A 22,585-nucleotide genomic window follows, 5' to 3' on the forward strand; every position below is an offset into this window, starting at 1 on the left:
TGAAGGGTATAGAGCAAGCTAGCCAGACTAAAGCCTTTAGTCAATTGGTCAATTATCAACAAGACTTTGATAACAAAAAATTGCTCAACCAATGAATCAAATAAAATTTAAATTAAATAAAATAAATTAAATTAAATAAAATTTGATTCATTGAAAGCTTCATGAAACACAAGATAAACAAGTAAAACTTAAGCTCCAAGGAGATACAAGACGATTGAGTGTTTAAGAGGAGATGAAGTCCGCTAACCTTAGTGAGCCAAAGGCTGTCCGAGTCTGAGACTCTATCATGGAGGGAGCGGGAGGCAATGTGAGAGTTAATTTGTGCTGTTGAACCAAGGCTAAGAGAACGTGGCTTGTTCAATTCTGTCCGTCCATGAGACACAATATGTACCTGTATGAGATCAACGCTTGATGTGGGTATTGTCCTAAGACTTAGAGCAATTTTTTGACGGATATTTTAAAAATTTTCAAAAATTCTTGATCTTTAATTTACTTTTTTACACATGACACTCTTAATGAGCAATTTGTTTAGATCTCGTGTCGGCCAGCAGAGTTTATAATAAAAACAGTTTTAAAATAGTGATAAAGATTATATACTTGTCTTTATGGTTTCCTTCTGAACACCAATTATAAAGATGCAAGTTTGAATGCTCTCTTCATAGCACCAACATGTGCGTCTCAGTAAAGTACTATGACACGCTAGTCATGGGTGCAATATGTAGAGTTACCCAGCGCAGACGGATTGCTAGCAATTATGGCAAAGGTAGCGGGTGCAGCTAAATATTTACAATGACCTTGCTACTTAGCAGTGATTGGTTGAAAAAACCACAACACACCCTTGGAGGTTCACCAGCTACATAATGTGTGCTAGTTTCAGTAAAATTTGAAGTTTTAGAAAAAAAATCTTTTCTCAATATTCCCACAGGCTAGATTGAGGGGCCTCAGAGACCGATCCTGGCTTGCGGGCCAGTTTGGAGAACCCTGGTTTACATACAAGTCGTCATGTGACAGGTAAAACCATTTACAACATCGACTAGTGTAAACCGACTTTATGTATAGCAATCTTACAGTCCGGCATGTAGTTACAGTTCAATGCTCTGTGTAATTACCTTGGTGTACACAATGGAGCTTTGTGAATTCCAAAAATCACCAAACGACTTGAAAATGCAAATTTACAATATCGAATCGAACCGCGATATATCGCGAATCATCCGTCTATAGACATTTTACAATATTATTATGTAAAAAGACTTGCCATATTTTGTTAAAATGTTTTTTTATATTTTAACCTTAAAAAAAACTGTTTTGTGTTCGTGATACTTAGAGACATTTATTTCATGAATGGCTGTATGCGTGGAAGGCCATGGAATGAGCTTACAATACGACTAGAAGGCCCATGCATTTCAATTTTCGTATCGCTCACTATGAAAAACTGTCAAGAGTGAGATACATTGCCATTACATGAGTATATCATTTATTCAATTGACGATATCTTTTGAAACAGTGACCATTTTCAAATCATCTACTTCCAAAATTGTCACCAAACATTTAAATCGCCATATCTCGAAGCCCTAACACAATCTTCCAGAAGGTTCCACGAGTCGATGCTAAATATGGCAAGAGAGTACACTGAACCTACAGTACTAAACAAGTATATTAGCTACTTCATAACGGTTTTAAGATATTAACATTGGAGGACAATGAAGTTATTGCAAAATAAATTGAAGAGTCCCTCAAAGTCTTTTTAGATTGAATGTGAGAATGAAAGACCCCATAATTATGAAAGACCCTAACAGCAGAAGCTGTTGTTTCTGCTCAAATACCAGACCTGCAGATCATCACAGTAAGAGTTATAAGGTTAAATGGCAGCACTAGTATCGAGTTGCTATCCTTTAACGCTTATTTACCAGGGTAAAACAATCCCACTGGGTTCAGCAACACCTGTTATCACTTGCCAGTACACGATAAGGAGCCCTGACTACTAGCAGTCTCACAGTGTTCAGCAACACCTGTTATTACTTGCCAGTACAGGAAAAGGAGCCCTAACTATTAGCAGTTCCACTGTGTTCAGCAGCACCTGTTATTATTTGCCAGCACACGATAAGGAGCCCAGACTACTAGATGCAAAGAACAAAGATTGATCTGATCTCCTTCCTAGTTACCAAAACTTCCTCACTTGTGAGATTCTTGATCCAGCTGCTAGTCTAAGCGCTGCGGTAGCCTCAGATTCTGATATGGCGGTGTTGTCAAGTGTCTGCAGAGACTTCATTCTAGCAATAACTCTCAGCCTAAAGTCGAGTGGCTGTAGCAAATAAACAAACTTAGCAAATTTGTAAGCCACAAAAAAGCTTTACACATTAAACGCATTAATAACATAACAAATGATTACAACTAGGAGGTAAGGCTACCTTGAGCCAGAGGTTGTGCTGTGTCATAAGATGCTCGAGTAAAGGTGCATGCTTCCTCAAAATGGCAAATTCATCTCTGATGTAGCGCATACAGTTCCATGACATGTCTAAGGTGCGAAGGCACGTCATGTTCTAAAAAGACAAATTAAATATGAATAAGCTAACTACAGAAAGTGACTTCATGCAGTAACGCTCCCAGAACCTAAAGAATAGCATGACAAATGATAGGATTTGCACTCAATCGCTGCATGTGTACAGTCTCACATAATATAAACACACTGAACATGTCAAACAAGATATAACTGTATGAACAAGCAAATGCTGTCTGGTATCTTTAGTGTATGATAAACATTTACAATGACTGGCAGACTTTCAGCACCAACATCTACACAACTAGAATTGAAAGCTAAGTAAACAGCTACATCATTGGTTCTAAGCAACTCAGCCATACCAATCACGTAGAATAGTAAGTCAGTGTATCTACAGCACAGACTTAGGCAAAGGTTAAATGAGGAATAGGTAAGCTGCTCTAGTAGGTCAAGGTAAGCAAAATTAAATTACCGTAAATATGCACCACTACACAGAATACGTATATCTACACTACTACATACAGCATACACTGTTACACTGCTACATACCTTACATACTGTTACACCACTACATACAGTACATACTGTTACACCACTACATACAGTACATACTGTTACACTACTACATACAGTACATACTGTTTCACTACTAGTTACAATACATACTGTCGCACCACTACATATAGTACATACTGTTACACTACTACATACAGTACATATTCTTTCACCACTAAATATAGTACATACTGTTACACCACTACATACAATACATACTGTTACACCACTACATACAGTACCTACTGTTGCATCACTAGATACAATACATACTGTTGCACCACTACATACAGTACATACTGTTGCACCACTACATACAGTACATACTGTTGCACTACTACATACAGTACATACTGTTATACCACTACATACAGTACATACTGTTGCACTACTACATACAGTACATACTGTTACACCACTACATACAGTACATACTGTTGCACCACTACATACAGTACATACTGTTGCACTACTACATACAGTACATACTGTTGCACTACTACATACAGTACATACTGTTATACCACTACATACAGTACATACTGTTACACCACCACCATCATTCTGACTACTAATTTTGAATGGTAAACGCAAAAAGCTGAAGCAGAGCAGAGAATTGCAGCTGCTCACCTTCATTCCATCGAGGGTTGTCAGTTTGTTGAAGCTGATATCAAGTGTTACAATCTTCTACAATGTCAGAAAAACCAGCATTGGTACAGAAAGGGAGCAGCAACCTTAGAGACACACTTCAGGATGACACGATTGACAATGTAAAAGAGGAACGCTGTATACACCTTCTATCACACAAGTATGTTATCCCTCATCAATCACTTTCACATAACCCTACCATGTTAACCAAGTCATCCACTCGGGAGAGGTTATTGAAGCTGGCTGTGAGGTGCTTGAGGCAATGCATGTTGCTGATACCAGTCAGCTTTGATAGCCCTTGATTATGTAAATTCAGCTCTGTCACATGCTCTAAGCCCTCGACACTCAAGTAGGCTTTCAGGCTTTCAACAGACAAGGATCCAAGTCTAAAAATAACAGTAACTTGTGTTTACATCCTCAAGGTACGTGGCACACCTTTGAATATAAACAGCTTTTTTGCGTGTAAAAAACAAGAACGCTGCTAAAACTATTTTGACAAACAAAAGCATTTCTGTAGGCTGATTAAAACATTATTAAAAGTGATCATTAAAAACACAATTAATAAAAAAGGAATGCAAAAGTTTGTTAAAAGAGTCAAAAGAAGAACATAAATACTAATGTCGATTACAAAAGAGAGTTTTAAACCGAACAAAGCAAATCCAAGAGCCAGGTTTAGTAATGTTACAACTTAGTCTGTGTACCTGTCGGTTGGGTTGGTTATAAGCACTGGTTGCATTTGCAATACATCTTCATCAGAAGGGAGGCTGAGCTTTGTTCCAGGATCAGGAACTGACTGCAGAACTGTGAAATCAAACTGTTCATAGAGATCAGAAGGCTTCAGCTGAAAAAATACACATCTAAAAGTAACACTTGTGCAAAATATGTTAAAATACCAGGACAGGATTAAACTGTAAATCAAACCTGCTGCCTAACCAATAGCGCCTCTGCATGCTTACAGTAGCGGATGTACCTACTGCCATACCACATGTACTTAAAACTGTAATATTCAGTATAGAGAATAGGTACGGAACTAACTAATATAGTGTAACATATGTTATCACAATTTCATACCTAATAGATAATTTACTGTTCATATATATTCATATATATTAATACTCATCACTATATTATTAATACTCATCACTATATTATTAATACTCATCACTATATTATTAATACTCACCACTATATTATTAATACTCATCACTATATTATTAATACTCATCACTATATTATTAATACTCACCACTATATTATTAATACTCACCATTGTGACATACTCAAAGTCGACTATGTATTCAGGCACAGCCATTTCGTGGTCAAAAACAAACCACTCCGACTGTTTGTCACTGCATTCACATGTCTCAGCTGGATTGTTCCCTCCTTGCACCATAGCCGTAGATGCGACTCTTGCTGATACAGGGCGTGGATACTTCTCAAAAGGTCGGCCTCTCCAAGGTTTGTACACAGAATCACATGTTGGGTGCCCTTCTTTTCTTATACTGTACAAATAGAAGAATATTTAGTAACCAACCAGCGTACATGTATAAGAAAAATGAGAATAACAGCCGAGATACATTGTCATACTTCAACATACAAAGTTCAACTATTGCAATATCTACTTTTAATGTCCAAACATTCCAGCGCACAGAAACGATTATAAATGCTTCAAATACTTACATATCATGTTGAACCAATTACCGTTATGTTTAAGGAAAAACCTTTATTTAATACACTGCAAATGATTTTTAGGCCGAGAGAAATATTTGCTCAAATTTTTTTTCATGTCAAAAATCTAGTTATGTTTAGACAACCGATATTCAAGATTTGCCTGTATTGACAATCACAGGCTTCACATACCAGTATATTGATAATATGTAATAGTTTACATCTACGTTGAAAAACGGACAGGAATTGAGCAACACTTAAGAGTGTACAAGTTATAGATGTGCAAGGTGTTCAGATGGATAGGTATTCCACACGTTTGTGTCTTCATATTAGCCTCATCATCCTTGACTGACTAGCAGTTACTATTGTCTAATGGCCAGACACATTCTTCATTTATTTATCAGAGGAATCTGCTTGCACTTCCTTCTTGAACTATTTTTTTCTGACGCCAGTGTCTGGAACCATGCAAGGTCTTCAACTTAGACGCCAGTGTCTGGAACCATGCAAGGTCTTCAACTTAGACGCCAGTGTCTGGAACCATGCAAGGTCTTCAACTTAGACGCCAGTGTCTGGAACCATGCAAGGTCTTCAACTTAGACGCCAGTGTCTGGAACCATGCAAGGTCTTCAACTTAGACGCCAGTGTCTGGAACCATGCAAGGTCTTCAACTTAGACGCCAGTGTCTGGAACCATGCAAGGTCTTCAACTTAGACGCCAGTGTCTGGAACCATGCAAGGTCTTCAACTTAGACGCCAGTGTCTGGAACCATGCAAGGTCTTCAACTTAGACAGCAATAATTGGCCGCTTGCTCTACTAGTGTACTGAACTGAAAAGTAGGTTCATGAAAACGCTCATAAAGAAAGCTATTTTATAACTGTGTAAAATACAGTATCGATTGTAGCATTTGGCTGCTACAACAGCCAATCATATTTACTAATAATGCGTATCGTTTTGTAAAATTTTGTTTGCATCTGCACAGGTGTCTCATGATTAGGTCCATTAGTCTTCTTGTCATTTTCAGAGAGTTTTCAGAAAGGCTTTTATTAATAGTCAAAATTCGTGAGGTCTGCGCTAATCTCAGTGTTTGTCTGTCTGTCATCTGTGTGTCCAGTTTTAGCAATAAAGTTTTATGAACAAAAAATACAGTTTGCTCTAGATTTGAACTCGGAACCTTCAGGTCTGCAGACAGGCGAGCTAACCACTAAACCACATGGCCTAATTAGTTTTGCACATCATACTTATTACACCTGCCAATCTTTCATGCCAATTAGTTAAAATACTCACGCTTCAGCTAGTATGCTTAAAGACCATGACGCAATCTTTTGTTCTAACGCTAGCCTATGTTCTAATAACAGCTCTCATTATAGTTCTAGCTTAAGTTACTCAAATTCATTGGGCAAATTTATATTTAATGCCAATTGATTAAAGATGTGGCTGCGTCAAAAAAGTCGATTTAATGCAATTAAGACCAATAAAACGCTAAAACATCAGCTACAATTTGATGTCATTTTTGCCTTTGTAGACTAACCCTGTCCAGAGATATATGCGTTTGAATGAAGTCATCTTTTAAAAAGCTCCCTTTCCAGCGGGTGCTTCGTTCGTGACCTAACTAAAGCGATGCACTAGTCTAGTGATACAGAGTCAACTAGTGATGAAAAGATTCAACGAGCGATAAATATTAGATCGCTCCATTAGCCAATCATCAGCGTGAAATCTCTATTATTAAATTGCATGGACATCGATATTTACTGAATTAATTAACATCGGTACTTTAATGAATTACTAGATCGACGCATTTTATTGACAAACAACAGAATTGTAAAAATTACTGTAAAGTTACTGCGAAGGTGACTCCGAGTTTTTTGAGCATCAGGTGGTTAAAGTGCTACAGAAGAAGATAGGAGAATGGAGGTAAATTTCTCTTTTACTTTGAGTCTCCTATAGATATACTGTTGTGCTTACATTCAGATTATATTTCCCTGTTTGAGGCTATAATGTAATTTCCTGTGTGCGCGTGCAAGATAAGGACGCACAGTGAGTTCTTGACGACTTCATTTTAATCTATAGCATCTAGCAATACAATGGCTTAGATTGACGAATATACTAAAGGCAATAATTTTAGTACTCGCAAATACATTTACTAATTAATAGAATTATAACTTTTTGCTATCACCAATCATCGTTTTATAATTTTTTGTCATTTCACCTAGCTATATTTGCTTCCAATTTTCTTTGGTAGTTTTAGCTAGTAAATTAGATTTATGATTTGACTTTAGATGTTCACTTCTCACTTGTAGAAAGTGAAGAAAATTGATTGATCAATGCACATCTTTAACTTCCAGAACCAAAGCTTGGAATCGTTGGCTTGGCGTACTTGTGCTTTTGTTAAACATTTATTCATTTTTAAAATTACACTCGCAATCTATCTAACTCCCAATTTAAAAGCTTTCAGTAGATACGCATTAGAATGACATATCTATGAATGACATATATTTATTGCATTTGTTTTACTGATTACAGAATGTTTATGTGGTCCCACCAGCCGAAGCAGCTTTGTCAGTGTGGAAACTGCCATAAATGTGAAAAAGATACTTGAATGTGTGCTGCATAAACCCTGATGTTTTGTTAGCATTAGCTGCAGTAGATGAATTTGTCTTATTGTATCAGCTGAAACTATGTGAGTGGCCACGACTTGGGTGGATATTTTTAATACTAGAAATTCCCCTGTCATACAGCCCACGACCAAAGTGATAATAGAAAAATAAAGGGTACTGCTGGTTGAGAAATGCAATATTAGCAGTCAAATGGCACTGCAGTGCTATAGGAGAACTGCAATTGTAGCTGCAATGGTAGCTGTAATGTACTGGGTGTTATTATGTACTACAAACAGCAACAATGAAAGGAAAAGATTATATGTTTATATCTCTTTCCTGCAATAGGAGAAATGCAATATTAGAAGTAAAATGGCAACCTGCTGTGTAATATACACAGGCTGGGGGCTGTATATCATTGATTATAGCAACCAATATCAAGAAGTTGTGATATTCATCTAGATTTCTGTATTTATATCTAAAAGATTATGCTGAATTTAAAAATCTAAACAGATTTTCGCTGGTCGTCATAGAAATAGATGTATATCTATAAGAAAATGTAGGCCTCTTACTTAATTTTGCAGATATTAAAAACGGCTTGGCAGTACCGCGATATTGGGCACAGCCGCAGTATCATCAACAAAATCTTTAGAAAAATAATAATAGTAACATATTGTACACCATCGGTCACTATATACTTCGATCTTGTAAATTCGAATGATTATTCTTATAACTAAATCTTATAATAATCGTATAAAATCAAATAATTATTCTTACAATTAAATATTGTAATAATCTTATAAGAATCATTAAAAAAAATCATCGTCATTTCCTTTACTTTCACTGCTTTGGACATCAGTTGGAATACCAAATTACTCATTATAAGTGTCCAAAATGTCAGAGTCCGGTAGAATCAGCAAAAAAGAAACGATTATTTTTCAGTACTTCTACGTTAATTACAGAAACTGTCGGCAATTGGACAATGCCATTAACTGGTGAAATGTGCACGTTTTTCTCATGAAATGCGCACGACTTAATGGTTCTACTCTCTGTCGCACGGCCTTATCAGCGTTTCGTTGGCCGGTTTTAATTTTGATTTAAAAAAGCTTGTCAAGTTTTTATAGCGATTTTAGGCCAAATTAACCGTGTATATTTATGTATCATCCGATCAGATGGGTTAGTTTTAGGATATTGCAGAAACTTTTCAAAGACTTGGTAACATATTTAAATATGTTTATATGTGTTTGTATTGTTATTATTCTTAAACGGCTCTACATAAAAATGGTTAAATTTTTTGATTGGATTTCGGTACAAGGGTTTGGTAACGGCCGTTGATGGATAATTTTTCGGGAGTTGTGTACGCATATGCATTTATCATAAAGCGCCCAAACAATCGCTTCGCTCGTGTTTGGTCATGGGAAAAGCTTTATGATGGGATGGAATTTTTTTGGCTTATAAAAATTATATAATAAAATATTATTGAAGATAATGCAAAACATGATTTGCAGAACATTGAATACATCATAGCCCCGTTGACACCTGTGCTGAAGTCTTGTCTGATAGATAGATTTATGAAGTGCAATCAGAGCTGCATGGACAGGCGTTTTTGCATAGCTCGATCATTGGTTTAGTACTTGACTTGAACCAACTAATCAAATGTGACCAGTGAATTTTTTCTACAAATTGATACCGATAATGACTCGATAACGCTGACAGTCGACTATACAGTGTACATGACTTTTAGGGATGAAGTTTGTTTCGCCACATATTCTTTTCAAAGACTTGCTTGCTTATTTTACTTAGTAAGAAACTAGTTTTCGGTGTCGGCAATGATGTACAGCCCCTCCCACAGGATAGGCGACGGGCATCATGTGGGCGAGGCTTTTGTGGAGCTGTATATAATTAGTGCGGGTAGCGATGGAACTGTGCCGATACAAAGACCTTGCTCTACATAGTTTGCTTGACATAATTACCGTAGACCGGTAAAATTGGTAATCGGTACTAAGATGTTTACACAGCATTTAGAAGAAGGTAATATGACAAGTTTTTAATTTCCCTTGTTTGAGGCGTTTGAGACATTAGTAATAATGTATCTGTAGCTGAATTTAAAATTCTATTCTAGCCGACATGAGCAAATACAAAATAAAATATATGCCAATTGAGCCGCGTAGGACTAGACTTTTATCGCAAATAGCCGATGTGAATACGAGAGATAGAGACAGGTTCTATCACATGTTACATCATTTTGGGCAAGTCTGGGCATGTTTTTTTTGGCCTGATTTTTACCACGATCAAATTTTTTCGATTTTAATCTTCAAATATCTTGACAATGAGATTGCCTAACACAACAAACAACATATCAATTGATAGACAAAGAAAAATACTTTCTTTTAAAATCAACTCAAATTTGACGCAACCACATCTTTAAAATACTCACGCCTCAGCTAGTACGCTTAAAGACCATGACGCAATCTTTTTTCCAACGCTGGCTCAATTTATAATAATGGCTCTTATTATAGTGAAGTTTATTAAAGTCATATTATAGTTATTATAATATAATATCTATATTAGGCTACTATCTACATCTAGTATCTATATATCTACTCGAATTCATTGGATAAAGAAATTTTGCAAATTAAAAATAATATTGCTAAGCAAAGTCTTTTTATTACCCTTTTTATTACTCTTTTTATTACCCTTTTTATTACCCTTTTTATTACCCTTTTTATTACCCTTTTTATTACCCTTTGTATTACCCTTTTTATTACCCTTTTTATTACCCTTTTTATTACCCTTTTTATTACCCTTTTTATTACCCTTTTTATTACCCTTTTTATTACCCTTTTTATTACCCTTTTTATTACCCTTTTTATTACCCTTTTTATTACCCTTTTTATTACCCTTTTTATTACCCTTTTTATTACCCTTTTTATTACCCTTTTTATTACCCTTTTTATTACCCTTTTTATTACCCTTTTTATTACCCTTTTTATTACCCTTTTTATTACCCTTTTTATTACCCTTTTTATTACCCTTTTTATTACCCTTTTTATTACCCTTTTTATTACTCTTTTATTACCCTTTTTATTACCCTTTTTATTACCCTTTTTATTACCCTTTTTATTACCCTTTTTATTACTCTTTTTATTACCCTTTTTATTACTCTTTTTATTACCCTTTTTATTACCCTTTTTATTACCCTTTTTATTACCCTTTTTATTACCCTTTTTATTACCCTTTTTATTATCGTACAACGCCAGGCATTCATCTAGTTTAAACCTAAATCCAATAAAAAATAATTGTCAAAATATGAATCGGCTCTAGAAGACATCCTATGAAAACTAGCAAATTACTGAGAAATGTTGTTGCAGGCGCAGAAGTAGAACATATGCAGGCTGACTGATTGCAGCACCATTTTTGTTCTCGCGTCTGCTTACCTCTTGCTGTCGGAAGCTCGCTGAAAATGGCCTAAAAAGACCTTGGCTATCACAGCCTGACCCTGTCTGTACGGGTAGGGGTTGCCAATTTTTCCGTGTGGTCGGCTGTCAAGTGAGTGTTTAATTCGGCCTCTGTCAGCCAGACTCAAGCAGTTGGAGAATGTTACAGCAGCATGCTTTCCTAGTTTCTACAAAGAAAGTTTATTCCTTAGCCATGCTCAACATAATGATAACTCCTGGGTACCAGGACCATTGTAACAAGGCCTTTATTCAAATAAAGACAACTTCTGCTTTATTTGAATGAAAGCACAAGTTGTCCTTATTGGCACAAGACAACACACACCCACCCACACGCACACACACATGCACACACACACACACCCACGCACACACACCCACGCATGCAGGCACACACACACACACACATACATGCACGCACACACACGCGCACACACACACACACATGCATACCCGCACATGTGCACCCATATGCACATATGCACCCATATGCACAGGCACACGCACATGCATGCACACACAGGGTGAGCATAGCTGAGAGTGATCCATCTGAAGCTGCGCCAACAGAACAAACATTGATTCTACCTGGCAACTTTCCGAGTCAAGAAATCCTTCCTCAAGTATGCGAATAGGTTGGACTTTTCCACCAAGAAGCTCATGGTCCCACATCCAGAAAAGGTATTCTATGTTACTCTTGAGAAACTTTGCCCTGCACAGAATGTACACAAGATAGCTAGAAGTGAAAAGCAAGTGTTTCAACTTCACATCGCAGAGGCTAAAACTTTTACTAGGTCTCAGCATAAGACCTACATTTTAAATAGTTTACTTATTTATATATGAATCTCAAAGTTCATCGTCTGACCAGTTATAGTGATAGGTTTATGAGTGCGCTTTTGTTTGTGGAATGCGCTTTGTGCTGGATTTGAACATCATGTCAATTGCAACCGCAAGTTTGCAATCACTCACACCTAACCACAAGGCTAAGTTGTTATTATCATTAGTGCCATTTTATCTATGGTATCTTAATCGCTAAATAGGGCACTTTTTTTATTAAGTAACATTACCTTTAGCATATGTTTTGTATTCTGAAATTTTTAAAAGACTTTCAAAGTTCATTACTTATTTTTTTAAGTTGTAATTTTCAAATGTGATGTTTCAATTTCAAATGTCCTATTACCAGTATTTGCTATTACCTATTTCCGGTTCTGCCTTGTGGCGATCGCTAAAAACTATTAAATTTAAAACATTTACACATGGACTATTGTATTATCTCGAGTAGGAACTTCATCTATATTCTCTTTCCATTCGGCCAGATAAAGCATCTGACAAAAACAGTTTGATATCTCAATTTAACATTTGTACCAGTATCGCGAGGTAACAGTATCGTCGTATACAAAGGTTGGATGGATAGCTGGAACAGTAACCTTTTTATACACATACTTATATGAATTGATTGTTATTATTAATTCAAGATATTCATGATTTTCATTTCCTTTTCTCAGTTCGTATTAATTGTCTCAGTATCAAATCACTTTTTATTGTAACAAAACAGATTATCTAGCCATTACTCACTAATTACTTACACCTTTACAGTTGTTTTAATTTTCATCTTAATTTATTCAAACTGCACAAAACATTTCTCTCATGATATGAAGTTTAAAAGTTTTAATGGCAAATACTGTATGTGTTAAACAAAAATAAACTTCCCATTTATTACTTGGACAACGCCAGGAATTCTGAAATATGTATACTAGTTGAATGCCCGGTGTACAGCTAGTATATATATAGTATTTACTATTTGATATACATGTACATGTATATCAAATGTATACTAGCTATATATATATATGTAGCTAGTATATATAGCTAGTATATATACTAGCTATATATACTAGCTATATATACAGTATTTACCATTTGATATACATGTACATGTATATATCAAATGGTAAATGCTATATCATTTACAACAAACATTTGTGCGTGTGGGTGTCTGTGTGCGTGTGTGTGCATGCATGTGTGCGTTTGTATGTGTGTGCGTGTGTGCATGCGTGCGTGTGTTTGCGTGTGTGTGTTTGTGTGTGTATTTGTAGATATATAGTATTTACCATTTGATATACATGTATATATCAAATTGTAAATGCTATATATCACTTACAACAAACATGTGTGTTTGTGTGTGTTTGTGTATTTGTATATATATAGTATTCACCATTTGATATATGTGTATATACCAAATGAAAAATGCTATATATATATTCTTTACAACAAACATGTGCGTTTGTGTGCATGCCTGAGTGCATGTTTGTGTGTGTTTGTGTGTGTGTGTTTATGTGTGTGTTCGCCTGCGTGTTTGTGTTCGTGTGTTTCATGCGTGTTTGTGTGTGGGTGTGCATGTTCAGCTTTAACTATTAAAATTTTGAAATGAAGAATCCATATCACAGAAGATTTGATCTCAGAACCTCTCCTTCGCCGACAAAATATCTTACCAATTAAGCTACACGAGATTTATGGATTCATTGGGCGATATATGTCGCTATGTGGGTACAAATATGTATACCGCTCTGCATACAGCGCAACGTGACTAAAGCTTGCTCTCACAAGTCGCATTAGTGCGTTTAACAATTTAAGTTAGTTTAAGTTACAAGCTAACTCAAATTAGTCATTGGCATTGTGCCAGACTAATGGCAAGTGGCAGGCACCTACATTACTTGTCAGAGTTTATAAACTGATTATTAATACCGTGCAACGCTAGACATTTTGCCAGTATATATATATATATAAATACTCACAGTATATATATATTGTAACGTACAAAATTTATACTTTTATATTATATGTATATTTGATATCGTAATATATAATATATAATATATATAGGTTATATAAAAATTTTTTCTCAAGAAATCAAATAAATTGAATTTTCTTCTTTTCATTGATTTTTCGATTTCTTTGATACATTTGATTTTCACTCAATTTTACTCCTGCATTTTGTTTGTGTATTGTATTGCACATCTGAATGCTGGAGAACTCACTTTTCATAGTTAGTGACTTACATGCTTCGATTTGTCAAAACACACTGAGTTTTGCAAGATCATAAAAACCAAAGAACTGATGATTTTTTTGAAAGGCTCATTATAGAACTAAATAATTTAAATAATTTTTTTTCCGGTCAAACCTGTTTTTTATAATCTGCATCTATAAACAAAGATCATTCATATTATTCAGGGTTATATAAGGAACCATGCTTGTACATTAAAACTGTTCCGTTATTGTTATCAATATTGTTATAATTATTGCTATCGCTATCGTTATTGACTTTAACCAACTGAGCTAATCAGACACCTTTCAAAGCCTCTGAATGATTGTGTCAATCAGAGAATAAATATTGCGATGTGATGGAAGTAAACAGATAATTGGACATTGGCCAGCAATAACAAATATGAGAACACATAGTACAATACTTGGTTTGGACATACTTGTTGATGCTGTCGTCAGATGGTCCATGTTTGAGAAGCTTGGAATCAAAGCGGAAGCGAAGCATTCTGTTGTAGACTCTGGTGACCCGATGTATCTTTATGCCTTCGATGCCAAGATCTTTGTAGTCAGCAGCACAGAATCGTGACAACATGAGATCTTGGCACGAGTTAAACCTGTTATCAGAAGATCTTAAATTCATCTTCTGACTAGCATGTATCAGGAGTTAACGTGATGACAAATAAGCCATATTGACAAGCGATGAACATTCCACAAGATTTAACAAACAGATGATAGTATCTAATGGCATTAGGAAAAAGAGAAGAACATGACAAACTTGTATTTGATGAAGAGGGTGGCTAAAGCAATTGATCAGATTGTCTAATATACAAGATTGTTGTGTTAGCTCCTGTTAAGAGGTAACTTTCATCCCTACTTTTCTATGGGTAAGTAGGGTGAGTTTGTTATAGGTAAGTAGGGTGAGTTTGTTATGGGTAAGTAGGGTGAGTTTGTTATGGGCAAGTAGGGCGAGTTGGTTATGATTAAATAGGGTAAGTTTATAGTCAGAAACAGTAAGTAAGTCATTCAAGCTAAATGTGACAACTAACCAGGGATCTATTGGAGAGCCAGTTTCAAACTTAATATTCCCTCCACTTTCAAGTTCAAGACAAAGCCTGTCCGTGAGAGCAGAGAGTGTCTGGTTACACTGGGCTATGCAATTGTCATGCACAGCGAGGGCCCTAAAAGAAATACATGCAGCACTTCGCTGTTTTTCTAAGATAAAACAATTTATATCTCAAAACAGAACAAACCCCGGTAAGATATTACTAACACCTGCAAGGAAATGTGATGCGTACACTAATTAATCTTTGCTATGATAAGAGTCACGTCTGTTCGTCAGCCATGCTTAGAAGTTAGGAAAAAAATGCGTTGCACATAATTTGAGCTCCAATATTTGGATTAGCAACCGGTCACATTACCAACTATGTCACTCACCCAACTTGCATCATCACGGAATAATTGTACACAGACTTATTACACATGATGATCTCTCACAGCACCTACTAGTTAAATAATAAAATAACAAAACTGGATGATTTCAAACTAAAATATTTGACTACATTCATTGTTAAAGCAATAAATTAAAGAAACCTAAACATAATCACTCCTTACTCAGTGCAGCTATTCTCCCATTTGAGAATTCTCTCTTTGATGGCAGCCATCTTGATTTCCATTTGAGAAAGGAGTTCATCTGCATTTGCTGGAGCAGAGACAGCCTTGTAGAGGCGGTTTGTCTCCAGTTGCAGCTACAATGTTGCCATAACGGTTTATAGAATGTAGTTATTCAAACAACCGTAGCGCATTTAGCAATCGAAAAAGGAAACCTGCCTGCGGCTCATTACAAGCAGAACTTGAGAGAATTGGTAATGCTCAGCAGCATGTTTCATTACTACACAGAAAAGTGTACATCGCATGACATAACCTAAATGTAAAGTGTTCTTTTTTTTGCATTTCAACTGCTCTGAGTTTCCGGAGCGGAAAGCATGAGGCTGAGATACACCCTCAGGAGGTCCAAAACAATGCCATGATTTTGTTAATATCTAATAGCTGTTCAAAATCTTTGACTTCCAAAAGACCAGCAAGTCACAATTTCTTCATGCAAAAGAATATTTGTAAGAAAGTTCTAAATTAAATTAAATAAAGCCAACACTTGTTGGCCGAAGCAGAAAAATAATAGGATTGCCAATATACGAGTGTACGATGTATGAGTGTACGATGTATGAGTGTACGATGTACGAGTGTACGATGTACGAGTGTGCGAGTGTACAATGTATGAGTGTACGATGTACAAGTGCATGATGTACGAGTGTACGATGTACGAGTGTACGATGTACGAGTGTGTAAGTGTACGATGTATGAGTGTACGATGTACAAGTGTATGATGTACGAGTGTACGATGTACGAGTGTGCGAGTGTACGATGTATGAGTGTACGATGTACGAGTGTACGATGTACGAGTGTGCGATGTACGAGTGTACGATGTACGAGTGTACGATGTATGAGTGTACGATGTATGAGTGTACGATGTATGAGTGTACGATGTATGAGTGTACGATGTATGAGTGTACGATGTATGAGTGTACGATGTATGAGAGCTCTGACAATGGTGAGTCTGACAACAGCAAAGAGGTCAGACAAGCCCATAATTATTTTAACGATAAAATAAAGACTACAAATAAAAGCATTGCATTGTTCATTTGAAATTTTTAATGGAGCGCATCATCCTAAAACATTACACATGAACACATGAGTGGACAACTCTCAAGCTTTGGTCATCAAAACTATTTTAAACTGTCTAGCATGTAAAGAGTTAGGAGTAGTTGCAATAGGTCTCTTTCAAGGTTAGTTAATCACCATCAGATATTTAAATAATAAAATATATTAAAATATCTAAAAATAAAAAATCTGCGGACCTGTTTGAACTCCTGCCAAAGTTTGGTGAGCCTCTCTCGTTTCCCCTTGAGCACCGTCTGATCTCTAAACTCATTAAGTTTCCTGATAAAGCAGCTTGATGTCCTCTCTAGGACCTTTAACTTCATGTTATAAAACATCTTCTTCTTTAGCACCGTTGACTGAAAAAACATCGATTTTAATTGCCTTTATTGATCAAGATGAGGATAATTAATGAAGTGTTTTTGTTAAAATGAACAAACCATTTTCTAAAGGACTGAAAACTAGAAATCTTCACCTCAGCCAGCAGTTTGTATGGCTTGTTGGCAATATCATGGCCGTCAAGCCTCTGCAGGTTAGGAAGGTGATATAGCACCTGTGTTGTGTAGTTACATAACAGGCAGATAGGGTTGGCTTTATACTGCGGATCATTGAATCCCAGGCTATGAAGGTTAGGAAGACGTGATAGAGCCGTCACATCCTGTGTGTCAGTCAATAATGATAATTATAGTTTCAATATTTACAAAAGAAATTTACACATCAATAAATGAAAAGCAATTGGTTTGTTCCAGCACTAAAGAACAGATGACCTAACAGGTACTAGTGTTAGAGTGATGACTACCATTACAATTCTATTTTTCCGCTGAATTTTATGTGAATATTCCTTTCTTTTAGCTAATTATTTATATTAGAATAATTAGTATTATGATAATTAGTATTATGATTATTATTATCATTATTAGTATTATCATTATTAGTATTATCATTATTAGTATTATCATTATTAGTATTATCGTTATTAGTAATATCGTTATTAGTATTATCATTATTAGTATTATCATTATTAGTGTTATCATTATTAGTATTATCATTATTAGTATTATCATTATTAGTGTTATCATTATTAGTATTATCATTGTTAGTATTATCATTATTAGTATTATCATTATTAGTGTTATCATTATTAGTATTATCGTTATTAGTATTATCATTATTAGTATTATCATTATTAGTATTATCATTATTAGTATTATCATTATTAGTGTTATCATTATTAGTATTATCGTTATTAGTATTATCGTTATTAGTATTATCATTATTAGTATTATCATTATTAGTATTATCGTTATTAGTATTATCATTATTAGTATTATCATTATTAGTGTTATCATTATTAGTATTATCATTATTAGTATTATCGTTATTAGTATTATCGTTATTAGTATTATCATTATTAGTATTATCATTATTAGTATTATCATTGTTAGTATTATCATTGTTAGTATTATCATTATTAGTATTATCATTATTAGTATTACCATTATTAGTATTACCATTATTAGTATTATCGTTATTAGTATTATCATTGTTAGTATTATCATTATTAGTATTATCATTATTAGTATTATCATTATTAGTATTATCATTATTAGTATTATCATTGTTAGTATTATCATTATTAGTATTATCGTTATTAGAATTATCATTGTTAGTATTATCATTATTAGCATTATCATTATTATTATTATTGTGATTACTAGTACGCTCACCAGTTCCATGCATTGTGAGAGATCATCATGAGTAATCAGTATGTGCATAATTAGTTAATGAATCACTAATGAACTGAGTGGTGTAATGGTAGCATGCTTGCCTTTGAATCTGATGCCTTGAGCATAAGTCCCAAGAGAAGCAATATTTTTCCTTTGGATAAGCAGACAGACACTGCTCTTATTATAGTAAATATTAGTATTATCATTGATAAATGATATCATATAACATGGCATTCCCATGGCATCTTTAGCTATCTTATCTTCAATGAGTTTGTAGGACGAGTTTGTTATGTTACTCGAGTTATATTTACCAACTCGACTAGCTATCTTATTTTTGTCGACTGCTTTATATACCATTACTGGCTGAACGCACGCCGTTGCTTGGGTAATAAGGGTCTTTGCACAGAAAATTTATTTTTATTTAACACATAACAACAGTTACCATTCTAACTTTCCAACTTGATATCATGAGAAAGTTTAAATAAATTAAAAAAAAATTAAAACAACTGTAAACGTTTTCATATTTTGTCAAACAACTTTTTAAAACATTTATTGAGCATCTTATTAACCAACAAATCCATAACTACACTATTAAGAAAACATTATTGCTGAATCTCAATTTGGATTTCAGAAAGGGAAAGGAACTCGTGAAGCATTGATAGAATTCACAAACAGTACACTCGCAACTTTAACAATAGTCTATCTGTTTTATGTATATTCATTGACTTCTCAAAGGCCTTTGATACAATAGATCACTCTATTTTGATTAATAAGCTTAAGCAAACAAATTTTTTTCATTCGAGTTTAGAATTAATTCAAAATTATCTATCAAACCGTCTTCGAAGTGTTATATAATTCAGAAAATTCCCCAATCTTTAGTAATTAAATGTGGAGTACCACAAGGATCCATTCTTGGACCAACACTATTTTTGTTATATATAAATGATCTTGTAAAGAGTACTGATAAATTTAAAACCATTTTGTTGCTGATGATACTAACTTATTTTATATCGCTAAAAACCTGAATAAAGATATAGCTATGATAAACAAAGAATTAGGCGTGATAAAAAATTGGTGTGACCAATACAAACTAACATTGAATGTTGACAAGACTACTTTCATAGTCAGTCATTCAAAATCCACAAAATAAACTTTGATTAACAAAAACATTTCCATGAATGAACAAAACATACTAATGACAAATGTTATGATTTAATGTAAAATAAAACAAACTAACCAACTTCATATCATGAGAAAAATGTATTGTGCAGGTCAAATAAATTAAGAAACAAAATCAAACAACTATAAAAGTGTTTAAATGTAAATGTCAAACAATTAGCAAGTAATAGCTAAATTAGGTCTGTTTTGCTACGATTATAATAAAAGATTATTTGGTAATGATACAATTAATGTGAACTGAGAAAACAAAATAAAAATTTTGAATATGTTGAATTAATAATAACAATTCGCACAGAGAAGTGTGTGTGTGTATAAAAAAGATTACTGTTCCAGCAGAAGCTATCCATCAAAACTTTGAATACGATGATACTGGCACTTCTTGATACTGGCACAAACGTAAAACGAGATATCAGACTGTTTTTGTCTGGTACTTTGTCTGACCGAACGGTGAGAGAATGTAGAGGCTATTCCTACTCAAAATAATACAATAGTCCGCATGAAAAGTATTAGCCTTTACCGATTTAGCAATCTAACCTTACAAAAAATTGGAAATAGAAGTGTAATGGCACATTTGAAATTGAAATGGCACATTTAAAAATTACAATATTAAAAAATAGGTAATGGTAGCAAAAGATTAGCTGTTAAACAATTTAAGAAATAAAAAATGCAAAAAGTAATATTAATTAATACTCAAAAATGCACATTTAGCGTGTGCATACGATATACGGCGTATGATGAGAGCAAGAGAATGCAAAGGACTGTATAGCTCAGTGGTTGAATGTGTGGTTTGAAACTTGCGGTCGCAGTCTCCATGAGTTCAAATCCAGCACTCAGCGCCCTTTCATTCCAAGATTTTTAATAGCTATAATTGGACAAACTAAAGTACACAACTTTGAAATTCATATATAAGTATATAGATTTAAATCTTACTTTAAATGAGACGAGTGAGTTTCCGGAGATTTCTAGAACTTCCAAGTCAACGCAGTGGTCGAGAGAGTGACCTGAGATGAGACAGTTTGTTAGTGATAAACAAGTAGTAGAACAGATGCATTCAACATAGTCTTAGGTACAAGTAATCACTTGAACGTTACAATAAAGATATGCAACTCTAGAAACAATTTATTCAGACTTAATATACCGATGACACAAAACATAAACACAGATATTATCATACTTCAATGCATAGAAATATTGAGAGATTGAACGAAATGTTACCAATAACTAGATGTAGAACTTTTAAATACTAAAATAAGCAGTACATAGATATTAAACTAAGCAATATCTAGATAGAGAAGAAAGTAATATGAAAATAAGCCAAGCAACAAACTAAACAATACCAAAATATACAACTATGCAATACTTGGCTAGAAAAGCAAAGAATATCTTGATAGAAAACGAAGCAATACTAGGATACTAAACAATTGATACTAAACTAAGCAATACTAGGATATTAAACAATTGATACTAAACTAAGCAATACTTAGAGAGAGAGAATTTAGACACTAAAAAGAGCAATACTCACCAATAGCATTGATTTTATTACCAGCCAGATTTAAGTCTCTGAGATTCGACGAATGCTCAAGGCCCTGAATGCATAAACAATCATAGCAATTAACATGAGTCCAACATCTGAAAAAATAAAGCTGACAAAAATGCCACTTCTCTAAAGTTATTAAAATAAGGAACAGTCTGAAGATCTAATCAGATCATGAGCATCAAAAAACATTACAAACCTGGATGCCAGTGAGACGGTTGTTGCTTAACCAGAGAAGCCGAAGTTCACTGAGAGAGGATAACCCTTGGATGTGGACTATTTGATTGCCATACAAGTAAAGCTTTGACAGGCGCTTTAGGCTTGATATGCCACTAATTTTCTAAAGCAAATATTTTAAAGCAAATATTAGCATAATATTAATGTTGAAAAATGTTATAAAAGAGTACACAAAGTCTAGATGCAAATGATAGGTTAGCAAACTGAAATGAATATAACAAACCCAAATAATACTCAAACAAACATCAAGTATGATAATATCACATTGAGCTTGTGTCAAACTTTATCACCTTAATTCTACATTCTGCTATCCATAGTTCTTCAAGTTGAATCAGTCGGTTGATATGATCAATTGTCGTCACCTCTTCTTGCCCAACAATACATAGGCAAACCAAATTGGGAAAGCAAACTTCTATTTTAGGCACTAGGCGAGGAAATCCACTGAAAAAAGCCTCAAGAGTCTCTATAGATGTTCCTTCTACTCGAGCTTTTTCATAAGAGAGTCCATTCATCGTACACTGCAATAGGACACAAGCAACTATAAAATGGCTGCAAAACTGTGTCAATGTGTGAAATGACAAGTTGTGAGAAAAAAGATTAAAAATAAACATACAACCTATAGATAGAAAATTCAAAAAAGACCAAGACACATCTTACGCCCTAGGCACAGCAAATATTGTTGATTGAGAATGGCTAGTAATTAAAGTTAAACTAGATTTAGAATAAAACTGAATTTTGGGACG

At 34.5% G+C, this 22,585-nt stretch overlaps 1 protein-coding gene across 1 annotated transcript in view; it reads right to left on the reverse strand.

The window, feature by feature from the left end:
- LOC137399468 (leucine-rich repeat-containing protein 9-like) overlaps positions 1-22,585 on the reverse strand; it is a 37,730-nt gene that overhangs the window by 14,793 nt on the left and 352 nt on the right. Inside the window, exons 2-19 of the mRNA XM_068085598.1 lie at positions 22,133-22,360; positions 21,805-21,945; positions 21,594-21,657; positions 21,002-21,072; positions 17,641-17,823; positions 17,366-17,524; positions 16,065-16,198; positions 15,500-15,631; positions 14,894-15,067; positions 12,000-12,123; positions 11,397-11,584; positions 4,968-5,109; positions 4,402-4,541; positions 3,900-4,086; positions 3,683-3,739; positions 2,409-2,540; positions 2,177-2,302; positions 248-391 (exon numbers count right to left, since the gene is read on the reverse strand). Coding sequence (XP_067941699.1) covers positions 248-391; positions 2,177-2,302; positions 2,409-2,540; positions 3,683-3,739; positions 3,900-4,086; positions 4,402-4,541; positions 4,968-5,109; positions 11,397-11,584; positions 12,000-12,123; positions 14,894-15,067; positions 15,500-15,631; positions 16,065-16,198; positions 17,366-17,524; positions 17,641-17,823; positions 21,002-21,072; positions 21,594-21,657; positions 21,805-21,945; positions 22,133-22,360 — 2,526 coding nt within the window. The remainder of the gene's footprint in view (positions 1-247; positions 392-2,176; positions 2,303-2,408; positions 2,541-3,682; positions 3,740-3,899; positions 4,087-4,401; positions 4,542-4,967; positions 5,110-11,396; positions 11,585-11,999; positions 12,124-14,893; positions 15,068-15,499; positions 15,632-16,064; positions 16,199-17,365; positions 17,525-17,640; positions 17,824-21,001; positions 21,073-21,593; positions 21,658-21,804; positions 21,946-22,132; positions 22,361-22,585) is intronic.

The sequence above is a fragment of the Watersipora subatra genome, chromosome 7 (genome assembly GCF_963576615.1).
Source record: "Watersipora subatra chromosome 7, tzWatSuba1.1, whole genome shotgun sequence".
NCBI classification, from domain to species: domain Eukaryota; kingdom Metazoa; phylum Bryozoa; class Gymnolaemata; order Cheilostomatida; family Watersiporidae; genus Watersipora; species Watersipora subatra.